General features: G+C 41.5%; 1 protein-coding gene across 1 annotated transcript; it reads left to right on the forward strand.

Annotated features, from left to right (window-relative positions):
- The first annotated feature begins 558 nt into the window (after nucleotides 1-558).
- Nucleotides 559-27,793, forward strand: LOC117715750 (killer cell lectin-like receptor subfamily B member 1F). The gene is made up of 4 exons (XM_076940958.1): nucleotides 559-807; nucleotides 25,038-25,235; nucleotides 25,569-25,684; nucleotides 27,670-27,793. The coding sequence occupies exons 1-4, from the start codon at nucleotides 559-561 to the stop codon at nucleotides 27,791-27,793; spliced, it is 687 nt and encodes a 228-aa protein (XP_076797073.1).
- The last annotated feature ends 137 nt before the right edge of the window (nucleotides 27,794-27,930 follow it).

Here is a 27,930-nt window from a genome sequence, read left to right on the forward strand (position 1 = left end):
TTTATGTTTATTTGTTTCCACTTTTAAAACATAATTTTTCAATGGTTATTGGGATTTCACATACCCTGATCGTCCTTATTTCCCAGTCCTCTCAGGTTTCCCTCCACCTTGTCCCCCACAATTGTGGTCTCCCCTCTCCAATTTTTTTTTTTTTTTTTTTTTTTTTTTTTTTTTTTTTTTATCTGTATAGTCACTGGAGTACAGGCAAACTCCTGGTGGCCAGCCAGTCCCTTAAAGAAGAGTGAGTTCTTCCCCTCCCCCAGCCTCTCTGTTGCCATCTATTTGTGGAGAGCTACATTTCAGTATCCTTATCATAATTTTTAAAAGTTCTCTTTGATGTTTTCCTGTCTAGACTGTTACTTTTTGGGGGTGCAGGGATGGAGGTTAGGGTTTGCCACCGAAGCTTTCTATGTCCTTCTTTCTCAACTGTGAGTCTGTGGTCATCGGTACCACTGCAGAAGAAGAAGCTTCCTGTCCGTTATAGTCAGCAGAAGCACGGATCACGGACCTTCACATGGTATCTGCTAAATGCACGGATCATGATATCCGCCTGTCAGCATGCGCCACAGACTCAGCATGGTCTCCAGTGGCAGCAAGGGTCATGGGCCCCATCACCATCCTCTGAGGGAGCTCAGCCCGCAGACATCAACATGGCCTTCAGTGGTAACAAGGGCCACAGGGATCACGGACACTGCAGCAGGGCCACGGACCCAGACTTGGCCCCTGGCTACAGCACGGACCACAGACATCAACCTGGCCTCAGGTGGCGGCATTACAGGACATGCTCAGGTTCTGGACATCAAAATGGTTCAGCCTCTCTCCACAACCTATGCACAACTTAGTTCCTTCATCATTCCCACCCCTCCACGGAAAATTCATTCATCAAAATGGCATGGAAACTGCAGCACATCATTCAGGATATATACACATATATATTTAAATATATGTAAATATATACACACATATTCATATATATGTAAACACACATATTTATATATGCACACACACACACATTAAGTGGGGAAAAACTTAAAATTTAAGCACAAATAAAAAAGAGGGTTAGGAGTTGGCTAAGCTACCCCAGATGCTGGCTTTGCAAGCCGGACTGCCAGAGTTTGATCCAGGAATTCATGTTGAAACCCTCATTCCCAAACACATTCCACACTTTCCTCTGTTATATGGTTCATGGTTCTATTTCTGTTAGTTCCTTTTTTTTTTTTTTTTTTTTTTTTGCAGTTAAAGAAATTACTCCAAAGTTCAGTGATTTATTATAACAACCATTATTTCATATGACAATGTTCAGGTCAGAAGTGTGGGGTACCTGAGCTGGCTACTGTCACCCTAGTTTCTTTCCAGACTTCAGTCAAGGAACCTGGTAGGGCTGGAGTCATTTCAGACAGAGATGGGAAACATGGCCTACCTAAGCCAGACTGAGGAACTCAAGTTGTTTCTCAGGTGCTGGGGTGCTTGCCGGAGAAGTGAGGTTCTGAGGCTGACACAGAGAACATGCATGTGACTCCAGTAGTCACATGGCCATGCCTGAATTCATGGGCATATGCCTATAGTCCTATGTGGCCTTTGTTATGTTCAGATGTCAAGGGCCTTGCAGAGGCTGAGCGTGGAACGCTTGCTCTGCATAGGATAGATGCTGTGAGAGGTGATTGGATTATGAGGGCTCAGCCTCCACCAATGGGTTGGTTCACACATGGCTTCATAATTTACAGTCTTATTGTGAGGTGAGGGCAACTTTCTGAGATGAAGCCTACCTGTTGGAAGACATTAGAGGTATGTCTATCTTATCGTTGGTTCCTTTGTGGTTTCTCGGTTTTCCCTGTCACAAGGGGACCATTGCTCTCTCACATGTTCCCTTCCATTGAGTTGTGCATCTCCGTGTACCTAGAAACAACGCACTGGGACTAAAACTCCTGAAATAGAGCCCAAAGAAATACTTTCTGCTTTAAACTTCTTCCAGATAATCAGAGATGAAGTTTTATTAACACCTTACAGAAAAAAAAAAAAAAAAAAAACAGCAACAAGCTAACATCAAATCCATTTTTGAATAGCATTAATATTTTAATATTTGCACAAAGCATTTCAGAATCCAGAACGACACAGTGTTAACATTTCAGAATGTATGCTCATTATAATTTTTTTTGAGTCTTTTAAGGAACAAAACTGTGAGGATAAATATTAATTGCCAACTTGCAGACTCTATAGAATTACCCGTGAGACATGTCTCTCAGGATACTTGTGAGGGGTCGGGCCTTTAGAGTAACCCGAGTCTCTGAGAATGTGGAAGGAGCCATCTTAATTGTGGGCTAGACCATTCGTTATGGACTCTTGAGTGTATAAATGGAGACAGCGAAGTGGACACGAGCCACTCATTCTTCTTCCTCTTGGTGGATTCCCTGTGACCATTTTTTGCTGCTTTGACCTCTCTGCATTGACAGGCGGTAACGTGAACTGTGAGCTAAAAGAAACCCTCCCCTCCTTAAATCGCCTTTATCACAGCAACAGGAAAAGAAACGAAGATAACAACCTTGTATTGATGAAACAGTCCGAGAATTGGATTTTGTCCAATCTCTTTATCCTTTAGCTTAAAGAACAGAAAATTGTAACATTCTTTAACATTTTGCACCATCCCTGGCAAGGACGTTTCTAAAGCCGGGCTGGGATAGTTCTCCTGAGCTATGGAGTCCTTGAAGACGCTGTCTCCAGCTGAAGGAGGCCGATGGGAGGACCAAAGGGCCAGAACCTGCGGTGTCCACGCATGTTTAGTCTCCCTGTTGAGTTTTCTTCCCGCCCTGACTCAGCCTCTCCTGGAGTCCTGGAGTCAGGGTCAAGCCTCCCAGGACTAGTGGGCTGAGCAGGTTGTCGGAGAATTGATTTTTTGCGACTTGTCGATCACCTCTGAGGAAAGTCGTCTCCACGTGCAGCCTCTCCCCGCATTGATCTTGTGCTGTGAATGTGGAGTTCAGAGGACTAAATAGCCAAGGTAGCCGAGACGCATGCGCGGGCTGTGCAGCAGGGCAGAGCTTGTCGCTCTGGCAGCGTTGGAGTGTGTTTCCAGGAGTGGCCAGTAGGGGGCAAAAGATCTTTGCTTGAATTTCTTGAAAACAACCGGGAAATACCTAGGCGACCTACGTCATAAAGAGAAAGCTTCAATTACGAAAATAGCAAAGAAGGCGCTTGCCGGTTCTGGTGGCGCAGGCCGGTAGGATGTGCTGAAGAGGCAGAGGCAGGAGGATCTGAGTTCGAGGCCAGCTTGGTCTACACATTTTTTCACCCCCCCAAAACATTTTTTCTGCCCCTCTACAGTTACATTCGTTGGTAGTGAGCAAGCTATATGTTCCCCCTCCACCCCAAACATCTTTTACGCCTCTCTAGAGTTACATTCGTTGGTAGTGACCAAGCTATACGCCTTTATTTTGAATGCATAGCTGAGGTATACTTGTATATCTCAGATATACCTTGAATTTTCTTCTTTTAAGTACCTACAGATGTTGGGAGGACGCTTCCCAACTTCCTTGCAAAATATTTAGGCTGGCCACAAAAGGTGTGTGTTCACAAGGGAATGCCCTGGATTCCTTCAGGACGCGGTATATATTATGCAAATTAATGTAGTGGTAAGTTTAGTAAAGCCTTTGTGTCTGTCTTTGAGTGAACTATTTCAGCAAAATCTTTGCTAGGTTTGGGTCAACCAGTAGAGACTAAGAAATTGTTAGGAGCCTGTTTAAACCTTGAAGAATGTTTTCTCTCTGGAAAGTCTGCACTTGCTATGTGACAACTTGCTCTAATCTGGATCCTAAGACTCCTGGCAAACCTGGAGTTCTTTTGATTATGGTTAGCCATCATCAATAGGGACCGAGATTTGTGTGAGTTGTCTGCTGTCATGAGCAGCAAAGGGCAAGAGAACTTTGGTAGCTGGAACCTTTCCCAGCCCCAATTAACCTTGTATAGTTGTTTAAACAAGGAAACCGATGTGAGCTAGCTGGGTGTCAGTCTTTCCTGGGAAGGCTGAACCCTTCTGCTCCTTCAGAAAACGAAGGCTTAGCATCTTGGTGAGCTTCTCTGTCTACCGCTGCAACTCCGACCAACATCAATCAATAGTACAGGGAGAACCTTGCTACTATAAACTTGGCCTGTTCAACCTTTGGTAATCAATGACAAAAGAATTACTGCTTTGGCGTTACAATGAGCTTGTGGAAATAAAGATAGACAAGAATTGTTGAACCAGATGTAAGTTTCAAATAAGAAATACATAATCAATAATCCTGCTGTAATTTCCCCTTGGGTAATGATTTTGTTCTGTTTTTGAAGAATATGTTTTTGTGGACATTGTTTAATTTGTGGCTATGAGGTAACTTTCTTTTTAAATAGAAAACTTTGTTTTAAGGGTATTAAAGAGAGTTAAGGGAACAAAAGTAAATTGATGGATCCTGCTTTTGCTTCAACCACTGTGTGCGTGTGTGTGCGCGTATGAGCCTGTGTGTGTGTGTGTGTGCGCGAGTGTGCATGCGTGTGTTTGATTCCCCTCCTTTTCTTTTCTTTAATTGCTGGCTGCATAGGCAGCAGTCCTTATTGATCAGTATCTGAACTGACCCCGATAGCTGCTCTCAGCACTGATACCAACTGCTGATGTCACACCTCGCTGCCTGCCTTGATTTACCCTGTGGTGTCAAAGCTGGCGTTTGACAACAAACTCAAATAGATTGTCTGGTTGTGGTGGTTCTCCAAAACCACAGAGGGCTGAACTTAATCACTGCTAAAAAAGAAGGCAGGAAGGCAGCTTTGAGTTGAATCAACCCTAGGAAGGGCAATGCTAGATGATTAGGATGAACTGAACACAGAGCAAAGGCAAACCGTACTTTCTGGAAGGACACCTGACTGCTTGCAGACTATGGATCAACCTTTGGACTGCCAATCATTATAGTTGTGCTGACTTCACTGCTCGGTTCCTGCTTTTCAGCTGTCTCACCAACTTCCTCTTACAAAGACTACGTGTGTCACCACCCAGAGCATCACTGGATTCTTCATGTCTAAAAACTAGCAGCTTTTATCTGACCTCAACCTGCCCACTCTGCCTTTGAGACCCACCAGCAGCCTCGCCAAATGACTGCTCTCTATCTTTTTCTTTTTCTCCTTGCCAGAGGTGAAATATTTTGGGTAAGAGTCTAGGTAGTGAAAACAAGTTATTCTGCTTCCAATCAAACCACAAACACAGCTGTGTCTCTCTGGTAGCCAGACACACACACGCACACGCACACGCACATGCACACATGCAAACATGTATGTCCCCATCCCCTCTAAAGGTGCTCTACTGTCATGTCACGGAAAGGCTGGGCCCCTCTCTATTCCAATAAAGCAATCTCAGCCTGCTCATATCTTCTCTATCTTGTCTCCCTGTCTCTGCCTCGATTCTCCTACAGTGGCAATGTGCTCTTCTAACCAGTCCCCAGAGTCACTCCCCATTGTGATCAGCACAACTCTTACTTCAAAGGGGATAAGAGTTTACTCTGGAGACAAAATGAGTGACCATGCTCAGGAACACAGATTTAGATTACCCCAGATAGAACAAAGAAGCCATCCATACTCGTACACCTTTCAGGCACATTGGCAGAGACGTGGGAGACATGGTTACAGTAGAGTGGGGAGCCTTTGGTACAGACTCAGATGCTACCTGGTGATGCTCTCAGCTCTTGGATGGGTGGAAGTTATCTGTCTGTTAATCTATCCCAAGGAGAGCTAGTCTTCCGAGTTACTCGATGGTGACAGAGAAGAGCAATAAACAGTTACTGTGAGGGCTAAAGAGAGATGCAGGAGACATGACTCCGTTTGGGGGGGTGGTCTGATGCCCTCTTTTGACCTTCAGGAGTACTAGGCATGCACACGGTGCACACACACACACACACACACACACACACACACACACACACACACCAAAACAACTAAAGTGCATAAAAATAAATAAACCTTTCTTTCTTCCTAGGGCTAAACATGGCTCAGTCTTCCTTCCTTCCTTCCTTGCTTCCTTGCTGCCGTCCTTCCTTTGTTTGTTTCTTTCTTTCTTGCTTTCTTTCTTTCTTTCTTTCTTTCTTTCTTTCTTTCTTTTTTTCCGAGACAGGGTTTCTCTGTATAGCCCTGGCTGTCCTAGAACTCACTCTGTAGACCAGGATCTGCCTGCCTCTGCCTGCCAAGTGCCTAAATTAAAGACATTTGTCACCACTGCCCGGTAGGGGCTCACAGTTTTTCAAACCCTCTGTGGTCACTAAAGCTCTAATGTGCTAATCAGTCAGCCTTACATAAGGTTATGTGAAAGTTGCTGCTTCTTTCCAGAAACTTTCATTTTCACCAGACTTGAAAAGGGCTGGCAGTTACCTTTAGTTATCTTTAGTAACCTTTCACCATTTGTGTGTGTGTGTGTGTGTGTGTGTGTGTGGTTGTTTTGCTTCTAGGCTGATTTCCTTTCTTCCACAGGACATAAGTTTTCACTAAATTTCTCTGTAATGAGTATATTCTTTTGATAATTTTATCTTAAGACTTTCAGTGCTTTTATCCCTGGAGACTCTTAGACATTATAACCTCAGTCATTTCCACACTCTTATAGATTTTATTCTCACTGATAAAACCCGAGAGAAATTGAGTCCCCACCTCGGTGGGCCAGGCCCCTAGGCATGCTGAGACCACGTCTTTACTCCTCTCTGCTTAAGGAGAACAACTTTGAGCTGGAGGTATTGCCGTTCCCCAGCCATATCCTAAGTGGTACCAGGTGCCTTTCCCTGGCTCTGCCAAGCTGCGGCTGTACCAGGGCAAACTCTATTATTTGGAACAGAGACCAAGTTTTTGTTCCGGGGAGTCTTTGGATTTGGAGATGGCTTTCCAAGGTTTCACTGCTCTCCACTGTTAGACTCCAGGATATCACCTGGGACACTGCATCACAAGCCTTGGCTCTCCCGCAAGGCAGGGAGATGCCGACACTGAGTCTAAACCCAATCCTCAGTTACCCTTGGGATGTCTGCTACACAATATATATGAATTAGGGCTGTTCCAGACCATCTCTTCTGTGGCTTGGCCATAATACCCCTTGGACAATGCGTCCAAAGGGCCACCAGAGGGCACTCTTGACTATAGCATCCTTCGTAATCATAAAAATTTCTGCAGATGTGTAGACAAATGGCCATGGACGTAGATTGTCTAACCCAGATAGGCTTAGTAGGTTCTAGGCCTCAAACCTTTCAGAGCCCTGCTAAATATGGCATTTGAAATCTTAAACTTACGATGCTTAAAATGACAGAGACTTCCAAATCCTAGCAATGCCCCACCCCCCCACCCCACCCCCCACCACCAAGGTCTCCAAGAAGACAGGGGTACAACAAGAAAGGATTCCACTTGAACTGTGGTACGATATCCACTGAGAAAGACTGCTCCACTGTCTCGATCCTGAGGCCTGGCCTGAACCGTGGACAAACAGGGACACTGGGCTTGCCTTGCCTTACTTAAGTCAAAGCAAGATCAGTTTCCGAAGTTCCTCCTCCACAGGAAGGCCTCTCTCAGATTTGCCCGGCCTGGCAGCTAAAGACTGATCTTGCCCTGGGACCTGTGTTCCCAACTAAGCCATCAACATCACAGGTTCCTAGTGGGGTGACTGTCTGGGTAATGGGTGAATCTGTCATTTTAATTGACACATAGGCCATTTACATGATCATGTCTCCTTCTCAGGTCTCTGAGGGGTTTGAACCTGGTGATCAACAACCTGTGTCTCACGGTAAATCATTGGGTAGAGAAAGTCTGAGGATATGAAAGCTTTCAAAAAGTAAGGGTCTAAGAAAGTATTTAAAGGTCTAGGAAGATGTTCTGAGGCGGGTAAATGCAAGTTATGAAGGATTTATCTTTTTGGAAACTTTAGAAGATTCTTGTAAGCTTCAGGGAATCTACTTGAATTTACCTTTCACAGGTCAAAAGGACTCAAGATAAGTACTGTCAACTAACAGCCTGTTTCCCTCCCCACCTGCCTATTCCTGAGGGTGGGATCTATTTCTTTTTCCCTAGACCTGGGACCACACCCCCCCTTCCTCCAACTACCAAGACCATGGGCCTAGAGTTTCAAATGGACACCCAAGAAAATATTTTTCTCCCTAAACTTTATCTTCTGCCCTTAACATCCAGGTGTTCTTTCAGAATCTGCACCTGGGAAAGCTCCAAAACAGTTACCCACAGGTGCTCTGGCCCAGCCTCACACACTGCTTCACCTGGGCGTACACATTCCTACCCACAGATGGTCCCACAACCTGGACAACAGTGAAACAACCAGCTCTTCCCCAGACTTGGCCACATTCCAGCTTTTTGTCCACACCCCATAACAGCAGAGCCCCAATGTCAACAGGAAGTAGCCAGACGATTATGCGCATTCAGTTATAATCAACAAGGGCAGAAATGTTTGGTTTCAGATATGGGGACAAGCACCTGAAGCACATGATTTACATATCCAATAAACCCACCTTTAATATAATCTAATCTGGTTTGAATGGGCTCATTTCACTGGCAGGAAAATAATCAATTACTTTCCACTGAGGTTCATTTTATAAAGAATAAGATTTATAAATATGTTATCTATATTTCTTAAGAAAGTTTCAAACCGAGTATTCTATTCTGCTAGCAGCCTCCAGATGAAGATGTTGAACTCTCTCTCTCAGCTCCTCCTGTACCATGCTCACCTGGATGCTGCCCTGCTCCTGCCTTGATAATGGACTAAACCTCTAAACCTGTAAGCCAGCCCCAATTAAATGTTGTCCTTTATAAGAAAAAAAAAAAAAAAAAAAAAAAAAAAAAAAAAAAAAAGCAGGTGGTGGCGCACGCCTTTAATCCCAGCACTTGGGAGGCAGAGGCAGGTGGATTTCTGAGTTCAAGGCCAGCCTGGTCTACAGAGTGAGTTCCAGGACAGCCAGGGCTACACAGAGAAACCCTGTCTCGAAAAAAAACCAAAAAAAATTTTTTTAAACCATGCTTTCCTTCTTCTGAGCTACTAACACGTTCTGAGGAAATCCTTTATGTGCCCATCATCAGCTCGCTCTGTCACTTTTGGTTTCTTTGGTTTCTTGCAGCTTTCATATGCGGCCCCACTAGCTGACTCTGCTTTGATTCTCCTTCCACCGACACAGTGAGAGCCATATTCGTGACTGCTCAGACATCTTATACCTGCCATCTTCTTATCCCTTCAGGGTTTGGGGACCACTGCACTGTGGACCCAGCAACTGCAGCTGCTACAGGGCAACTGCTATTGTCTGCTTTGACACCATGAAGGAGGGATCTGCATTATCTCATCCCCTGCATCTGCTCAAACCCTTTATACTTTGTACTATATATGCCCTTTATACTGTAATATACCCTTTATACTATATGTACTTTTTATACTATAATATACCCTTTATACTATAGATACCCTTTATACTATATATGCACTTTTTACTATATATACCCTTTGTACTATAATATACCCTTTATACTATAGATACCCTTTATACTATATATGCCCTTTATATGCTATATACTCCTTATACTATAATATACCCTTTATACTATATACACATTTTATACTGTATATACCCTTTATATTATCAATACCCTTAATACTACATGCCCTTTATACTATATATACCCTTTATACTATGTATACCCTTTATATTATTCATACCCTTTATACTATATGCCCTTTACTATATATATATCCTTTATACTATATATGGCCTTTATACTCAATATTTATATTTTATACCTGTTATCTCACTTTGGCAGAAAAGTGTGTAAAGTTGCTGTAATTAAAAAGCATTTTTGAAAGCCTAACGAAGGCAGATTGAGTGCTCCAGACCTCCTCCCATACCTAGAGACAGCCTGACTCCTAGGAGGCCCATCATAACCAGGCTTACAGGTGAGACACCCTCCCTGTCCTAATACCTGACCTAACTGGGACCCCCACAAGGCAGATGCAGGACCTATCCACCCTGCAAGAGACACATCTTCCTTCCTGTCCATAACTCTGCTGGGGCAGATCAGGCACTCCAGCTCCTCCCAGACCCCCAACCTGCCCATACCCAGAGACAGTCTGACTCCCAGGAGGTGTGCCTTAACCAGGGTCCGAGGAGATCTGCTGGAACCAGGGACACAGGAGGCCTGCCCTAACCAGAGACAGCACTGTTTACAGAGCTCCACCTTCCTATAAGGAGGGACAGGCTATTCCCGAAAATTGATCATATAATTGGACACAAAACAAGCCTCAACATATATAAGAAGATTGAAATAGTCCATGCATTCTACCAGATCACCACTGACTAAGGCTGGTCTTCAATACAACAAAAACAACAGGAATCCCATATACTCATGGAAACTGAACAGCTCTCTACTCAGTGATAACTTGGTCAGGGAAGAAGTATAGAAAGAAATTAAAGACTCTCTAGAATTTAACGAAAAGAAGGGCACCTATACTTAACAGACTCAATGAAAACAGTGATAAAAGGAAAATTCATAGCCCTAACTGTTTCCAAAAAATAAACTGGAGCGAGCATACACTAGCAGCTTAACAGCACATCTAAAAGCTCTAGAACGAAAAGAAGCAAATGCACCCAAGAAGAGTAGACAACAGGAAATACAAACTCAGGGCTGAAATTAACCAATTTGAAACAGAGAGAACAATACAAAGAATCAACAAGACTAGGAGGTGGTTCTTTGAGAAAATCAACAAGACAGTTAAATTAACTAGAGGGCACACAGAGAAAATCCATATTAACAAAGTCAGAAATGAAAAGGGAATCATAGCAATAGAAACTGAAGAAATTAAAAAAACAATCAGATCCCACTACAAAAGCCTATACTCAGCAAAACTGGAAAATCTAGATGAAATGGATGATTTTATAGATAGATACCAGGTACCAAAGTTAAATCAGGACCAGATAAACAATCTAAACAGTCCCATAACCCCTATGGAAATAGAAGCAGTCATTAAAAGTCTGCCAACCAACCAACGAACCAACCAACCAAAAAAGCCCAGGGTTAGATGGTTTTAGTGCAGAATTCTATCAGACCTTCAAAGAAGACCTAATACCAATACTTCCAAATTATTCCACAAAGTAGAAAGAGAAGGTGCACTGCCTAATTCATTCTATGAAGCCACATAAAGACAGAATAAAGAGAACTTGAGACTAATTTTACTTATGAATATTGATGCAAAAATACTCAATAAAATTCTTGCCAACTGAATCCAAGAATATTGTGGGTTGCCCTGGTGCTGTTTGTATTTGATGTTAATTCTGTTTCTGAAAGAGGGGCATCCCTGACTAGGAGTGGATCACACACTCAGGTGATTTCATGTGAACCTTCTCCTCATTTTAATTGGTAAAATAAAGGCTAGAGCCTGTGATTACAGTAGAAGGGAAAGGTGAAGCTGGAGGTCTTAGAGAGTAGAGGAAGAAAGATGGAGGAGAGGAGGAGGGAGGAAGATGGAGAAGAACCACATGACCTGGAGAAGTCACAAGTAACAAGGAATCTCATAGCTGGGGAATAGATTAATGTAGTGGTAACCTGATCAATCTAGGCGTACACCTTATGAATATTGTAACTGTGTTGTGTGTTATTTGTATGGGCTTATTGGGATTGGAGATTTACTGCAACAAATTAGACCCATCATATTGCTTAGAACCCAACTAACCTGAGATAAAAGTCCCTCCCCCACCGAACAGCTGGGGTGGTGATCTCAGGCTGCCGCAGTGTGTAGATTGAAAGCTGACTGGGTCTGAGTGGTCTACAGAGAGCTGCAGAGAGGCTCCCTTCCCAAGTCCTAGGCAGACAGCTAAGCCAGGGAGGGACTGGGGAACTTGGATCACAACTGCCTGTGAGGTAGTTTTCTGGCAGACACAATGGACTGATCTGGGTATATACTCCCAAGGGAGCCTCTCCATGCTTGCTCTCCCATTTCCTCTGGGTCTAAACAGGACATGGGACAGCCAGTCCAGCTCTCCTGACCGCTTGTGCTCCAGGCTGCTTGAGATCAATGCACATGCTTCCAACTACAACCAAAACAAAAGACAGAGAGGCAGCTCAGAAGCAAGTCTTTCTACTGTCAGCCCCTCCCTGCCAATAAAAAGAATCAGAGCAGGGCAGTGGTGGCACTTGCCTTTAATCCCAGCACTTGGGAGGCAGAGGCAGGCAGATTTCTGAGTTGGAGGCCAGCCTGGTCTACAGGGTGAGTTCAAGGACAGCCAGGGCTACACAGAGAAACCCTGTCTCAACACCCCAACGTTCTCCCCCCCCCCCAAACCAATCCAACCAAACAAACAAACAAAACCCCCAACCCAAAAACCAATCAGAGGACTGCAATGTGATGAATTGAACAGCAGACAGAAACAAAGGTACAAAAACTAAAGATCAGGTACTAAGAATTACAAATATATATATATTTTCATACTTAAAGATGAGAGACACAATAAATACCTTTTGGGCTTCATGGGATGATATTTTGAACAGTTTGACATGGATAGATTCAAAGGTAATAGACACCTTGTCACTTACTGTTGTTGTAATATTTATTCTCTTGACTTACTATATCTTCCCAAAAGACAGGGCCCTAGATAAAAAATCACATGCCTTAGAAAAGGGACTCACAGAAACACTAGAACTAAAGGCTCAGGATTTTATAAGTCAAGATAAGCAACAGAAAGAGGAGAATGAAGGTTGGAGAAAGGAGCTGGAAAAGATGCTAGAAAAAAGGATACAGAATTTCATAGATCAGACTGAAAGATTGCTTTTTCACAATTCCTCTACATGAACATAATAAGGAAAGGTTTGCTTTCTCAGTACCTACCTTCAATAGAAGTTGCTCACAAGAAAAGGTATCACTGGAAAGTCCTGCCACAAGGAATGTTAAATAGTCCAACCTGTCAATATTTTGTACAACAGCCGTTGAAGATGATTCTCAAACAATTTCCACAATCCATTATTCATCATTAAATAGATGATATCCTATTGTCTGATTCAGATATAATTATCCTGGAAAGAATGTTTGATGAAGTAAAAAAACAAAACAACAAACAAACAAACAAACAAACACCTTGTCTTGCATAGCTCCTGAAAAAATACAAAGAGAGGATTCTATTGATTATCTAGGCTATAGAAAAAGTCTGCAGAAGGATAGGCCAAAAAGTTGCAAATCAGAAGAAACCAATTAAGGACTCTTAATGATTTTCAGAAGCTACTGGTTGTTGTGGGAAATATTAAATAAGAGCAGCAAACTACTGCACTATGCTTTGGTTCTCTCTGCCGTGTTGGGCTGGTCGACTATGCACTGGCGGGCAATGGCTGACCTGTTTTTATCTCATGGAGACCCTGACTCAGAGCTCCAAAATTTTTCCACCCAGTTCACTAGGTTCCCACTGGCAGGTTGCTACCACACCAGCCCCATTCTTCAAATCCCCCATGGCCTTTGTGGTGCACATCAGGCAAACTCATGATTAGCTTCTGTACCTTTCTCTTTTGAACTCAGATGAGCTGCTGCATAAAGGAAAACACAACACACATTTAGCTCAGAAACAATGGTAATTCAATTGCTGGATGCAACAACAACTAAAACCTAATCTTGTAAGCCTTATTAAAACTAAATCCTCTGGAGGTGAATCCTGACAGATCCAACATTGAAACTGGGAGACACTAGTAGCTACATCTTGTCCTCATGCTATGTGGGACCATGAAAGGATAGCTTGGTTTGTGGTGGAGCACTGGCTAGAGATGGCCGGAGACCCGGCAAGTATTTCTGCAAGGGACAGCATACATTTCACCACACTCCCAGACTCCAGGTTCCTGACACATGGCCAAAGACCTCCATTGATCAGTGACTTTCAGTCACATAGGGCAACAGCCCTACCAGTCCCTCCACAAGTAGAGAGCGTGACTACAGGCTGCAGAGCCTCAAGAGATCTCCATAGTAATGAGATACCTAAAGGTCAGAGGGTGTAGCCAATTAAGCATTTCTTCCCAGACACTCCTCCTTAAAAATGGTATTTAGCTCAGGACTGCCCTGAGAAACGGAGGGGGTACAGCTTTGTCCACTTTCTGCCATGACAATTAACCTTTTAAAACCTTGCACTTCCTCATGTCCTTGGGTCCCCACTCTAGGTAACCATGGAGATGGCCTTTGCTGTTTAATCTCCCACTAGAAGACTTCTCTACATTCCTGCTGTGGAGGCCTGCCAACTCAAACATGCTAGCTGACTCAGCCAAGTGAGTGCTGTAACCAAGAGTCTGTAACCCTTGGGGTGCTGCCAGAGCTTCTCCCTCTTGCCTCTCTTGGCTGCGGGCAGGTCCAGGCCCATATGCCCTCGTGTCTCAGTTCTTCCAAAGCTCCTAACAGCGTCTAGGAGCCCAAAGACAGAGACCACTGTTCTCCCAGTCATCCGCTTTGGCCCAGAGACCCCCCACTCAGGAGCTTTGCCCCTACGGGGACTTCAGGCAGAGACTTTTTCATGCCTGGATGGAGCCTCATAGCTTCTCACAGCCCAGCATCTGCCTGGCACCACGTGAAGTGAACTTAGTCAAATTCCTGTGCTTCTACTCCCTGGAGCTCAGTTCCAGCTGCCTGGGATGGCAGACATGGGTAACCACAACACAGCCCAACAGGACCCACACCCACGAGAGAGCTACAGTCCCATAACACTATCTCTATCCAAAATGATCCTCTCTCTCTCCTGCTTCTCTCTTTCCATCTCTAAGTGATTGGCTCCCTTTATTCATTAGGGGAGAGTTCACAAGAAGTCACCTAAGTTTGTGACTCATTCCTTGTTTGCAGCTCCTCTCAGGAGAGTGGAATTATCATCCAAATACAAGCAACCCCAGGGCTATGCACAACAACTGGGAGATATTAACTGGCTGCAGCCTGCAATTGGCTTGGCTACTCAAGAGCTGAGTAATTTATTTCAAAACATACAGGTGATAAAGATTTTAAAAAACCAAGAAAATTATTATATGAGGATGACCAGGAGTTAGTTCTAGTAGAAAGAAAATTGCAGGATATTCGTTTAGATCATATTGATCCAAAGATGGCCTGCATCATAGTTATCTTACCTTCTAGTCATTCCCCTACAGGAATTCTCATGCAGAGCAAAGATTATATTTTAGAATGGATATTTTTAGCACATAAACAGAGTAAGAAATTAAAAACCTACAATGAGGCCTCTGAATTAATACTAAAAGGAAAAATGAGACCTTGACAATTAGCTGGAAAGGACCCAACTGAAATGGTGCTATTTTTTACTAACTCAGAGAATGCCTCATTATGGGCCCAAGATGAACATTGGCAAAGAGCATGCAGTAATTTCTTGGGAGCAATTAACAGCAGATTCCTTAAAAGCAAGTGACTTCAGTTCATAAAAAGAACTAATTGGATTATTCCTTGTATAATTAAAGAAATTCCAATTTCTGGAGCCCCATATTTCAAACTGGTGCTACTAAATCAGGAAAGGCAGGATATACATCAGAAGATGTAAGTAAGGTGGCTGAGAGTCCCTATAAGTCAGTTCAAAAATCTGAATTATATGCATAGTCATGGTGTTGTCTGATTTTCAAGAGTCTCTTAATATACAAACTGATTCTCAATATCCAGGAAGGTTTGTTTTATACATGGAGACTGCGGAACTTATTCAGGGTGATTCTGAATTGATTTCACTATTTACTCAGCTACAGCAAATGATCAAAAGTAGAAGTCATCCACTATATATAACACACATAAGATCCCATACAGGTCTACCAGTCCTCTGGCACAAAGCAATAACGAAATTGTTCAGTTACTGATAGGAAGTGTACTAAAGGCTTCGGGATTACATTAAAAAAAAAAAAAAAAAAAAAAAAAACCCACCATGTTAACAGCAAAGGTTTAATGTTGCAACCGGCTCCTCTCTACCTGGCTTGAGACAAAAGACTTAAAAGCCTGGTTAGTTACTATGTTGCTCAGCTCTGCCTGGCTTCAAACTGCCACTCAGGTCTTCGGGTCAGGGTCTAGAGGGAGAGAGAGTGAGGATGAAGAGAAGAGACGCAAGGAATGGAGACAAGACAGAGGTTCTGATCAAGTCTCTGATCAAGTCTCTTTTATTTGAAGGGAAATCTAGGGTATTTATACACTTTTGCCACGCCCCTTGTAGGCGCATGGATATGACATAAGTCTTGGAGGCGTGGCTAGCATGTGGATAGCTGCTTTCTTGCCGCTCTCTGCTAAAGGTCAGCTCCCAACAGGTCCCCCTTTTTAATTATTTTTTCAAAAGGGAAGGCTGGGAAAACTTACGGAAACTGTGCCTGTCCTAGGTTGGAACAAAGGACACCAGCCTCCCTTTCCTGTCCTTGGATACTTAACAGCCATTGGTTGAGCTCCTGTCTTAGGATGGTGAAGCCTCCCTTCTTTTAGGGGCAAGGGCCTCGATATGTTCTCTTACCCGTCATTGACTATCTGGCTTAGAGCGTAAGTTAGGGGTTAATCCTCATCAGTCTTGATGACAGAGGTTTCAGAGTCCCCTACTTCCAGCCTATAATAATGGATCTGTATGGGTTTCATTTGAATAGCATCTATCTGTTGCCGTACAAAAGCCATCAGTCTGTTGAACAGCATAAACCCGAGAGACAAGAGACTTAATGCCTAAATAGTCCATATAACAGCAACACTCTTTTTAAAGGGCAACACACAGAAATACAGAACTGATCATAGCTTTGATCTTAACAAAACAAGTAAGGAAATTCCCTGTCCCTGCTCAGTCAATCTCAACCCCCCAAAACAACTATAACAACTGTGGTATTGGGTTTAAACAATGTACCCCACTAAATCATAAGTCAGAGAATCAAGAGTCTAATAGAGCCACCCTGGAGATTCAGGTGGTGATGTCTCTTCAGCATTGAGAACTTCCCAAGTCAGGTTTGCTTCCTGATGTGTTCCAGTTTGAAGGCAATTGTGAAGCATCTTCATGTTTCTTTCATACTTCCTGCAAAGAAAAAATATGCTTCTCAGGGGGTTTCTCCTCCCTAGATTTGTTATTGTTGTCTATTTGTTTAATCAGTCTCTCTGGCAGCCAATGTGTAGTATCTGCAGTTTGGGAATATATGCAAACAGATAAGCACTGGATCTGGCCCATTCCAGGTTCCAGTTAATGGGTCTTTCCAGAGGACTGTTGCAAAATTCTTTTTGGTATCAGGATGCCAGACAGAGGAACCAAAGCCTTGATCCCCTCTTTTAGGACTCTTATATTTGTGATTAGTAGGGAATAATGGAAGTAACAATAGTTGAACTATCCTCCTTCCTGTAGGAATAGTGACTATATTCTGAATTGCCTAGGCCATTACCTTAATCTCACCTTGATAATCATTATCTATAACTCCAGGAAAAATTTGTAGTCTCTGCATAGTAGCACTGCTTCTTCCCACTATCAGGCCAAACACATTTGGATAGAGCGGTCCAAACACTCCAGTGGGTAAAGCCTGAGGTCCCATTTCTGGGGTTAATACTATGTGGGTGGCAGAACTGAGGTCCAGTCCTGCGCTTCCTGGTGTTGCTTGACTAAGTTCAGAAAGGGATTGGTGTTTGCTGGTATAAAACTGACTGCTTCATAAGCCCGTTTGGCTTGCATTGCTTTGGGGCCTGGAGCTGGCCCCTGTTCCCGTTTCCCTGATTATGGGAAAGGGTATTTCCTTGTGCGTCTCTTTTGGACCTACATTCAATAGCCCAATGCGTTCCACGTTTGCAACATGGGCAGAGCCCAGGCTGTTTGCTGGGTTGTCTCTGGGTTAACTCATTTTCTACCTTGCAATCTCTTGCAAAGTGTCTAGGCTTGCCACATTTAAAACATGCCTTTCTGTCTCTACTTGCTTAAAATTTTCTTACTGATTGTCCTTGCATAGCAGCTGCCATAGCTAAGCCCTGTTGGTAGGAGGGACCTATGTCAGAACAGAGTCTGATATACATTGCAAGATCTGTCTTTTTCCTGTAGGGTCTAATGGCCGCTTGGCAGGCAGAATTGGCATTTTCATATGCAAGTTGTTTCACATAATCTACACCTGCCTCTGCATTACCAAAAATCCTCCCTGCTGTTATCATTAATTGATGAACAAAGTCAGAAAATCGTTCATCAGGCCCTTGCCTGACTGTTGTTAAAGATGCACCAGGGTCTCCCTTTACTGGGAGTTTACACCAAGCCTTCATGGTTGCATTTTGAATTTGAGCATGTAAACCTGGATCATATTGCATCTGGTTATCACTAGAAGCAAATTACCCTTCTCCTACTAAGGCATCAAAGGACCAACCATTGCCTGCCTCAATGTTTCTCCTAGCTGTCTCTTTACAATTCTCATCATACTCTGATTTCCAAGTAAGATAGTCTCCACCAACTAACAACTGCTCTCACTAATGTATTCCAATCACTAGGAGTCAGCCACTCCTCTGCAAAAGACTCTAAAATTGCAAGAGTAAAGGGAGCGGTGGCACAGTATTGAGATACGACATTTTAAAATTCTTTAATAATTTGAAAATTAAACCCTGTGTGGTGTCTCCAAGCAACCCCTTGAGCATCTCTGGTCTCTGATACAGGAAAAGCCTCAGCATCTCCCTCCTCTGGCTGATCTGTAGCTGAACTAAAGCTAGAGGACAGGGACTGCCTTTGGACACCGGGTTGAGGAACGTGAAAATCCGGGGGATTTTCGCAGTTGGTCTCTTGAGACCTCTTCCCTGTCCTTAATTTTTGTAGCTGATTAATTAAGTCCTGATACTCTTTTTCTAACTCTATTAGTTGTTTAAGAATAGAAATTTTATCCTGTAACTCCTTTCTGGGATCTACAAACACTGTCTCTACAGCGACAGCCTCTGGAAGCGGAGGTTCACTGGGAGGGGCCTGTCATGGTCATAATATTTAACTGCCTCTTCCTCTAGGTTGGCACAATCTGGCTCTGACAAATTGTCATCAAACTTTGGTTGTTTTTTGGATTCTAATTTCGGATATATATGGTTTTTTTTTATTTTGAACCTGAAAGACAGCACTTAAACAGCGAACCAAAGGCAGGCAATTAACACATGTGAGCAGCAAACAGCAAAACAAAAACAGAGTTAAGTTCAGGCTGACTTATTTCTTGCCCCATTTTCATTATACCTTTCCTGGCAGATTCCTGCGGCAGTCAGCAGATCCTTCTAATGTCCTAACTGGGTCTCTAGTTCCTAACGTCCTAATGTTCCTAACGTCCTTCACTGGGTCTCTGGTTCCCTCTTCCTCTCGTTGAGGCCAAAAATGTTGCAACCGGCTCCTCTCTACCTGGCTTGAGACAAAAGACTTAAAAGCCTGGTTAGTTACTATGTTGCTCAGCTCTGCCTGGCTTCAAACTGCCACTCAGGTCTTCGGGTCAGGGTCTAGAGGGAGAGAGAGTGAGGATGAAGAGAAGAGACGCAAGGAATGGAGACAAGACAGAGGTTCTGATCAAGTCTCTGATCAAGTCTCTTTTATTTGAAGGGAAATCTAGGGTATTTATACACTTTTGCCACGCCCCTTGTAGGCGCATAGATATGACATAAGCCTTGGAGGCGTGGCTAGCATGTGGATAGCTGCTTTCTAGCCACTTTCTGGTTGTTGGTTGGCTTCCAACAGTTAAAGACAAACAAACAAACAAACAAACAAAACAACAACAACAACAACAAAAAACAATCCAAGTCTCCATCACTTGGCAACAAGCCAAGGAAATTGTGAATCGTCCTCCTACTTCCTCATTATGTAACAAACCTTCATTAACTACAGGAAGTAGGTAAATGCAAAAGGTACCCAAAGAAATGATATTTGGCAAACAGATGTCTTCCATTTGACAGAATTTGGTAAACTGAAATATGTGTACATATTCAGGATTTCAATGGACAACTACCTTAGAAACTACCTTCAGAAAAGGCTGATTCTGTAATTACACATTTGTTAGTAGTTATGGCTATTATGAGAACACCTATACATATTAAAATGAACAAGGTCTAGCATATGTCTCTAAGATGAAGCAGTTTTTTAATATAATATAAAACATGTTAATATTATATAAATATGTTAATGTTATAATATATTTATATTATATAATATAAATTATATATATACAATATAACATGTTATATTATAATATAAAACATAATCCTACATGACAAGTGATTGTGGAGAGATTTAATCAAACTTTAAATGAGATGATTAACAGGCAAAGGGATGGGGGAAATAAAAAAACTCCAGAGATAGATTACATAGTGCTTTATTAACCTTAACATTTTTTAATGCCAATGAACAACAACAACAAAAAAAAACTATGGCTAAGGAAGACATTGGATTGTAGAAAAAACTTCTGAACTAAACAAGCCTGTTCATTTTAAGCGTATTCTGACATCAAAATGGAAAACAGAAAATGTGTTACACTGCAGGAGGGGTTACACCTATATTTCCACAGGAAAAGAAAAGGTATGAACTCCTTCCAAATTGATAAAAATATGACAAAGGGAGGCCCCTGTAGATCTTGGCTGCAGACCAGAAGGAGACTAACAAGAACAAGATAGGTGATGCACATGTGGTGATGTATATGTCTCTGTACACAGAGACAGCTCTGGAAATGGCTGAGACTTAAGTGTCTATATCCAGCCAATAAGACTTATTGGGTACAAATTCTCATGACTTGTTATTGCATACCATCCTTTAAGATGACATGCATAGAAAATTATATCATAGTTTGATTTTATGTGATCAAACTAACCTATGAGAAAAGGTAGTTGTCTTCCTTTATTGATCTTCATTAACCAATTTGTGAACCCTGCAGGATCCATTTGAATGTCTTGTGAGGCTTGTGAATTGCAGAATGAAAGAGAAGAAACATAGCTCTGACAAGATTCAGAGTCTGGGATGCTGAGATTCCCAGACCTTCTATTCCAGCTCCTTGTTTGATTCTACCTCAACTACATTGAAGCTATTTCTTGTAAAGACTTGCTTCCAGGACATTTCTAGAACAGCTAGCATGCCCATCCAGCCTTTTAGACTGTTATAGTCAGGATGTCAGCTAAGCCATGAACTTTCTCAGCACATAGAGACTACAAGGCAAATCATGCCAGTTAGCCTTCCTTCGACAAAACCAATTTTCCTATTTCCCCTTGGGCCCCCAGAAGGGAATTCTTTACCCCAATTTAGCTAGAAGCAAACAAAAAAAGATTGTTTTTCCTGTCCTTTAGGTTAGGGTGGATGGTTCTGGTTATTTTATGAATTGTAGATATGTTGTCATTTAAAGGGATAATTTGCTAATGTTTTAGCTTTGGACAGGGAGGAAACTAGAGAGCTTAGACTAGGGTTTCTACCTTTCCTTTCCTCTTCTCTATTCTTCCTTGTTAGCTAAAGGAAAGAGGGGTAGGAGAGCAAAAGAGGGATATAGCAATATCATAGAAATTAGAGGGATAGACAAATAGAGAGATGTTATCAAATTTAGTTTTAAACAAAACATTGTATAGCCACATCTTACATTGGTAGAAATCTTTATAATTGATGCAAATTGAAGTTATCAATTTACATTAGTACAGAATTTATAGATTGCTGTAGATTTAAGGTTTTAATTAGTGTGAATTTCTTAACTTGATGCAAAGTTTGAAATTAATGTTCTTACTCTTTGACAGGCATTGTGCTTATGCAACTCATCTAGAATATAAAGCTTAAACCCAGTTCTTCTAATAACTGACATTATAAACTGTCTAAAATGATGGAGTAATGCATGTTAAAGGCCAGATAGTAAAATCATAGTCATATTATATTCTGATTTGATTATAATAAACTGTTTTTAATTTAACCTAATAAAAATGACTAAGAATAGTTAAGGTTTAACAGTTTAGATATACTTTAAATAGATAGATAGTCTTCAAAAGCGTCAAAAGTCCACAGACTATGATATTTAAGGGTATTTTTTTTTATTAAAGATCATTTGACTAGAGGTGTATTTGCCCCTGACAGCACCCCCTTTTTGGTTCAAAGAAGAAATTGAGCATCAGTGGAGTTTCTCCAGTTGTGAAAAGATAGCCACTGGGCAAGATTTACCTCAATTCATCTACAGACAAAAATACTGTCCAGGAAAAGGACACACTATGTGAAATTGTTGACTGACAACTTTGCCAAGACAGGGAAAGTAGTTCTTTATAATTCTGCATTAGAAAGGTCTGTCAGATAATCCTGGTCAGAAGGCTGAAGACTGATGCTCCAACATGTTGAGGAATGGGAGACTGACCAGGTTATTCAGCTGTCTCTACAAATTGGTTAAGTTTTGGAAGCTATGTTTTGTGCTTCCTATATATTCATGTAATGTTTAATTTGTTCTTGAATTCTGGTAGGATTGAAGATAAGTTATAGTCTTATACTCAAGTCAAGTTGTTTAGCATTGAGAGAGTTGGTATAGATTTGAGAGGATGGTTTTCAGATGGTAATACAAGCTAAAAGCAGAATATAATTCAGGTATTGAATTGCAAGCTTTTAAAGTTAGGATTGGTGGTAGAGTGCTTTATCTAAATTGGCAAATATGATGGCCTGGGTGTTAAGTGTATCTTATACTTTATAATTTCCATGATTGGGGTGACTGTGCTCAATTTATATCTGAGAGAAAAAGTCTTTTAACTGGACAAAAAGGGAGAAATGTAGATTGCCCTGGTGCTATTTGTATTCTGATGTTAATTCTGCTTCCTTAAGAGGGTCTGCCTTGACAGTGAGTGGATCATGTAATCAGGTGATTTCATGTGAATCTTCTCCCCATTTTAACTGGTAAAATAAAAGCTAGAACCTGTGACTGGGCAGTGGAGGAGAATTTTTTACATTGAAATGTAAAATAAATATACCAAAGCTGCAGAATTATTAAGGGCTGATTACTCTGTCTAGGCAGATATAATCAGTCAACTATTCTGCAAGTGTGTCATTTTCTGGACAGTAATTTGTCTGTAGATGGGAAGAGGCAATTCTTGTCTAGTGGCTGTCTCACCACAACTGGAGTAACTCCAAAGATGCTCAATTTCTTCTTAGAATTCAATATAGGAAGCTGTCAGGAGCAGACAGGTCTCTAATCAAAATGAACATTAATACAGAAATGTTTGTAATGTCAATTCTGTGGATTTCTGATGTTTTGAAAACCAACTATCCATGTAAGGTAATCTGGACTGTTGTCTGTTAACTCCACTCAGCTATTTCTAAATAAAACATAGGAAACACCCTAACAATAAGCTCCAAGCCATGAATTTGCTATAGTCCCTTAACTCACAGGCTGTCCATCTCAAATCAGTTAAAAAAAGTTAAAGAAGGACTGGGTCTAAGCCTTGTATTCCTAAATGTGTTATACTGGTACAATGCCTATGAGAGTAACAAGATTCATCCCACTTTTATATCAATAAGAAGCTCGTGCCAATGAAAACCCAGTGGCAGATACTCGCAGCTAACCATTAATCTGATCAAAGGTTCCCAATGGAGAAGGTAGAGAGTAAACTGAAGGAGCTGAAAAGGTTGGTGGCCCCATGAGGAGAGCAACAATACCAACCAGCCAGAGTTCCCCAGGGTCTAGACCACCAGCCTAGGAGCACATATGGAGAGACACATGACTCCAGCTGTATATGTAGGGGAGGATGGCCTTGTTGGGCATAGGTGGGAGACTAGGTCTTTGGTACCTTGAGGGCTGAGCACTGAGTGTGTGTGTGGGGGAAATCTGAGGGTGGGAAGGGGGCATGGGGGGTAGGTGGGTAAACACCCTCATAGAAGCAGGAGGAGGGGGGATGGTATAAGCGGTTCCTGGGTGGTGGGGGGAATGTGGTAAGGGGATAAAATTTGAAATGTAAATATTATATCCAATAAAAGAGCAGAAAAAAAAAGAAAAGCGGTTAGAACCAACATGCTTAATAAAATGTCAGCTCTCTTAAAAAAAAAAAAACTATCTTGATACTAAAATTTGTTTTGAGAATTGTATATTGCAGAATGATCAGCCTTGGTGTATCTACTCAACAAGCAAGCTGGGCAGACCTGCTCAAACCTCGGAGGTCCGAGAATTCCATCTGGAGGCAGTGAAGACACAGCATCAGAGGCTTGTCAATTTACTCTTCCCCCAACTCCTCTTCTAATATCTCAACGCCCATAATCAGCTTGAAGAAGCTAATGAAGAGTCAGCGCCCCCATTCCCTGGGCTTGGGGACTAAGGTGGTAAATGTTGGGCTGTCTTTCTGGAGAAAAGTAGTGGTTTTGTGGGAATAGAGAGGATTCGTTAGGATTTATTGCATAGCCATAACCTATTAGTAGAAATCTGTACAATTATTATCAAGATGAAGTTATAAATTCTTAAATCACACCAATTCACTTTGATTACAAATTTTAAGGTTTTCATTGGCACCAGCCAATTCTTATCTTGTGGAGACTCTGACTCAGAGCTTCAAAATCTCTCAACATAGCTCTCTAAGTTCCCATTGGCAGGTCGCTACCATGCCAGCTCCATGCTTCAAAACCCCTATGGCCTTTGGCTGCACATCTGACAAACCCACACTTTGCTGCTGTACCTTTCTCTCTCAAACCCAGTTGAATCGCACCTTGAAGGAAACACCACACAAATTTAGTTCAGAAACAATGGTAATATCAATCACTGGGCAAAACAACTGGAATCCTACTCTTGTAAGCCATATTAAATCTCAATTCTCTGGTGGAGAATCCTGGCAGATTTGCCATATAAGCTGGGAGACACTAGTAGCTACATCTTGCCCTATTGCTATCCCATCCAAAAAAGATCCCCTCTCTCCTCTCCCTCTCTTCCCCTATCCAACCCAGAAGTCTCTCCTACTCCACCAGTAGTTGGCTCCTTTATTCATTAGGGGATGGTTGACAAGTAACCTGAGTACATGACTCATTCTTCATCCACAGTCTGTCTCAGGAAAGCAGAATTAACATCAAAATACAAACAATACCAGAGCCATCCACAGCACCCACATGCACTAGTGAAGTACCTACTGTGTATAGTTGATTGTGATGTAGCAGAAACAGTGCACAAATAGAACATCTTTTCTCTCTTCTCTAGGAAGATCAGCCATATTAGAGTGCCCGAGATACTGGCATCAACACTGGAACAAATGCTTATTTATTTCTCAAATTTCCAAACCTTGGATAGAAGGTCTAGCAGCCTGCTCTATAAAAGATGCCACTTTGTTGCACATTGAAAATAAAGAAGAACTGGTAAATTGTTAAACAATATTGTTAAGTAAAATATAAGGCCTTTCTTTAGGCTATGTCAACTTCTCTGGGCTCTAACTATGCTCAGGAACTGGAGGCTTGCATTTTAAAGAGTTCATAATGTGAGAGAATAATTGGACTTATGAGTTAATAACTTGGATGAATCAATTAAAATACAAATATATAGAGAAAAATTTCTTCAATGTAGAGAGAATTATTGGTGGGGAGCAAGGAAAACTTCAAATAGGAGTAATCATGTTTTAGAAGGTAATAGAAGAATGTAAGTCATGAATAAACGTGCTGTAGTTTAAGTCTTTCCCTCTGTTTTGATTATAGAGATTCGTGCAGAACTTTATAAAGGGAAAAGAACAGCTATTTTTTATTGGACTAAATTATGTACAAGAGGAGAAGGTCTGGAAGTGGATAAATGGCTCTATTTTAAATCCTGACTTGTAAGTTTCAAATGAGGTGATGTTACAATTCAATTCATATCTATTTTACTAAAAATTAAGTTTTATAATTTTAATTTAGTTTATAAATTCTTGAAAGGTTCAGAATAGGCTGAAAAAACAAGTCAACTATTATTGAAATTTTTCATGTAGAAGTACACATCAACCCTTTAAAATAGTTTGTCTCTCTGTGTGTGTCTGTGTGTGTGTATTTATTTACAATGAATTTTACAGGATAAATAGTAGATTCACTTATCCATGTTAAAGTATTTTAAAATGTCTATCTGAAATACTTAGATTTTTAAATTTTTAAAAATATACACACTTACAAAGAGTTTCTTTAACTCTTTATGTGTGTGTGATGGCAGTTATGTATGTGTACCATGTACATGCAGGAGACTGGAAAGGTCAGAGGAGGGCTTCAGATTTCCTGTAATTGGAGTTACAGATGATTGTGGGAGCTGGAAGTTGAATCTGTGTCCTTTGCATAAGCAGTAAGCACTCTTAACCTCTAAACTATCACTCCCACCATTACACAAAAGTTCTTATGTAGTTCTTTAGAATTGTGGCAGAAAGTTGCATCTTAGTGTGCCACGAAACAAGGTTCTCTAGGCAGAACCAGAATAGACATTACCATTTGAAAATAATTTCATCCAAACTAATGATTGTTTGTGTGTGTTTGTGTCTGTATGAATATTGATTTTGTTTTGTGTGTGTTTCTTAATTGTATATGATGTCAAATGTTTACTTAATTTTGATTCATAATACAAAAATATTATGATTAAAAAGTGAAACAATTCATGTAAAGTGTAGGATTACACTCAATTGCTGTGTGATTTTACCCTTGGATTAAATGATGCTCTGATCAAACAGCAACAACCAGCTAAATCTGGAGGCCGTCCTGCTACAGGAGAAAGAGAGTCAGCTAGTCTGCTTTTGTTTGCATTGTACTGAGAAAATGGCTCCAAGTACAACGTCTAGGTGCCTAAGCCCCACAGCTCATTCAACAGAACCCATATAAAAAGCCAGATGCAGAAGTGAATACCTGTATCTTGGCGCTCCTACAGAGAGATGGGAGGTAGAGACCAGAAAATGATCCAGAAGAACTTGGGCCAGTGAGCCTGGAGTCTACAGCAGGTAGAAATAAGATAGAAGGGGAGACACTAGGGTGTCATCAAAATTTCTGTTCATTCTCAAGGAACACTATTAAGAAACAGAAACAGAGGCAAAGGCACAGGAGTGGGGGGTAGGGTTCTGCCTACTGTCTGATATGTTATATCTTCTGCAAGAGAAAGGGTAGTCTTGAACTCACCCTTCCTTGCAATCACCCAGAAGATGCCTGTGTTAGTGTTTGTCTTCTGGTCTCGTTCCTACATGTAGGGGTCTGCAGGAATTCAGGGTATGAGACTTGTGCTGCAACAAAGCAAAAATGCACCAGCCTCTGGGATGACACAGGAAGGAATTAGATCCTGCTTAACATGAGTTGAAACTCTTGTCCTATCTGCATCCAATTCTATAGACTCATTGTGTTTATTCTGTTTGTTAAATACAGTGACTGAGCACCTACTGTGTGTAAGTGTTGACATGTATTCATGTATATCTCAATACCTTCCCTAAACATTAGCTGGTTCTACCCTATATATTTTAGGAAACTAAAGTTAGGCAAAATGAAGATGCTTTCTACATAATGTTTGTAGCAGGTGGAGTAGATTTCATCCCCAATTCCCAAACCTCCTTTTTGTACATCATGATAAAGATTCTTGCTGCAAGAATTCTTCTCCAGTGACAATGCACCAAAAATTTTAGGGGTTTCTATCTGCTGTATTTTAAATGTTTACATATGTTTATAATGTTTGTCATTGTGTGTTTACTATACATAAATACTATGTAATCTAGAGTTTTCTTAAAAATCTAAAGACAAATAATCGTTGATGTGTTAATTGTAAGGAAATCTTGGATACTAGGAGCAGCTATGCTTTGCTCTCCAGATTACGAACCACTGGCAAGGATGTAGAAAACAGCTGTGCCCTCATCTCACACACAGAAGTGTTTTCAGATTCCTGTTCTTCAGACAACCATTGGATCTGCCAAAAGACCCTGAAACATGTCTGAAACTCTATGTCCTGATTGTGAATCTCATGCATGTTTAGTGAGTATTAGGATTTTATTGATGTGAACAGACAGCATGACCAATGCAAGTCTTATAAAGAACAACATTTAATTGGGGATGCTTTACTGGTTAAGATGTT

The sequence above is a fragment of the Arvicanthis niloticus genome, chromosome 9 (genome assembly GCF_011762505.2).
Source record: "Arvicanthis niloticus isolate mArvNil1 chromosome 9, mArvNil1.pat.X, whole genome shotgun sequence".
Classification (NCBI taxonomy): domain Eukaryota; kingdom Metazoa; phylum Chordata; class Mammalia; order Rodentia; family Muridae; genus Arvicanthis; species Arvicanthis niloticus.

Coding starts and splice junctions, on each gene's coding strand:
- LOC117715750 (XM_076940958.1), top strand. CDS start 559: ATGCGCCACAGACTCAGCATGGTCTCCAGTGGCAGCAAGGGTCATGGG. Junction 25,236..25,568: donor TTGAAAATAAAGAAGAACTG/GTAAATTGTTAA, acceptor TTTTGATTATAG/AGATTCGTGCAGAACTTTAT. Junction 25,685..27,669: donor TCTATTTTAAATCCTGACTT/GTAAGTTTCAAA, acceptor TTTGCTCTCCAG/ATTACGAACCACTGGCAAGG.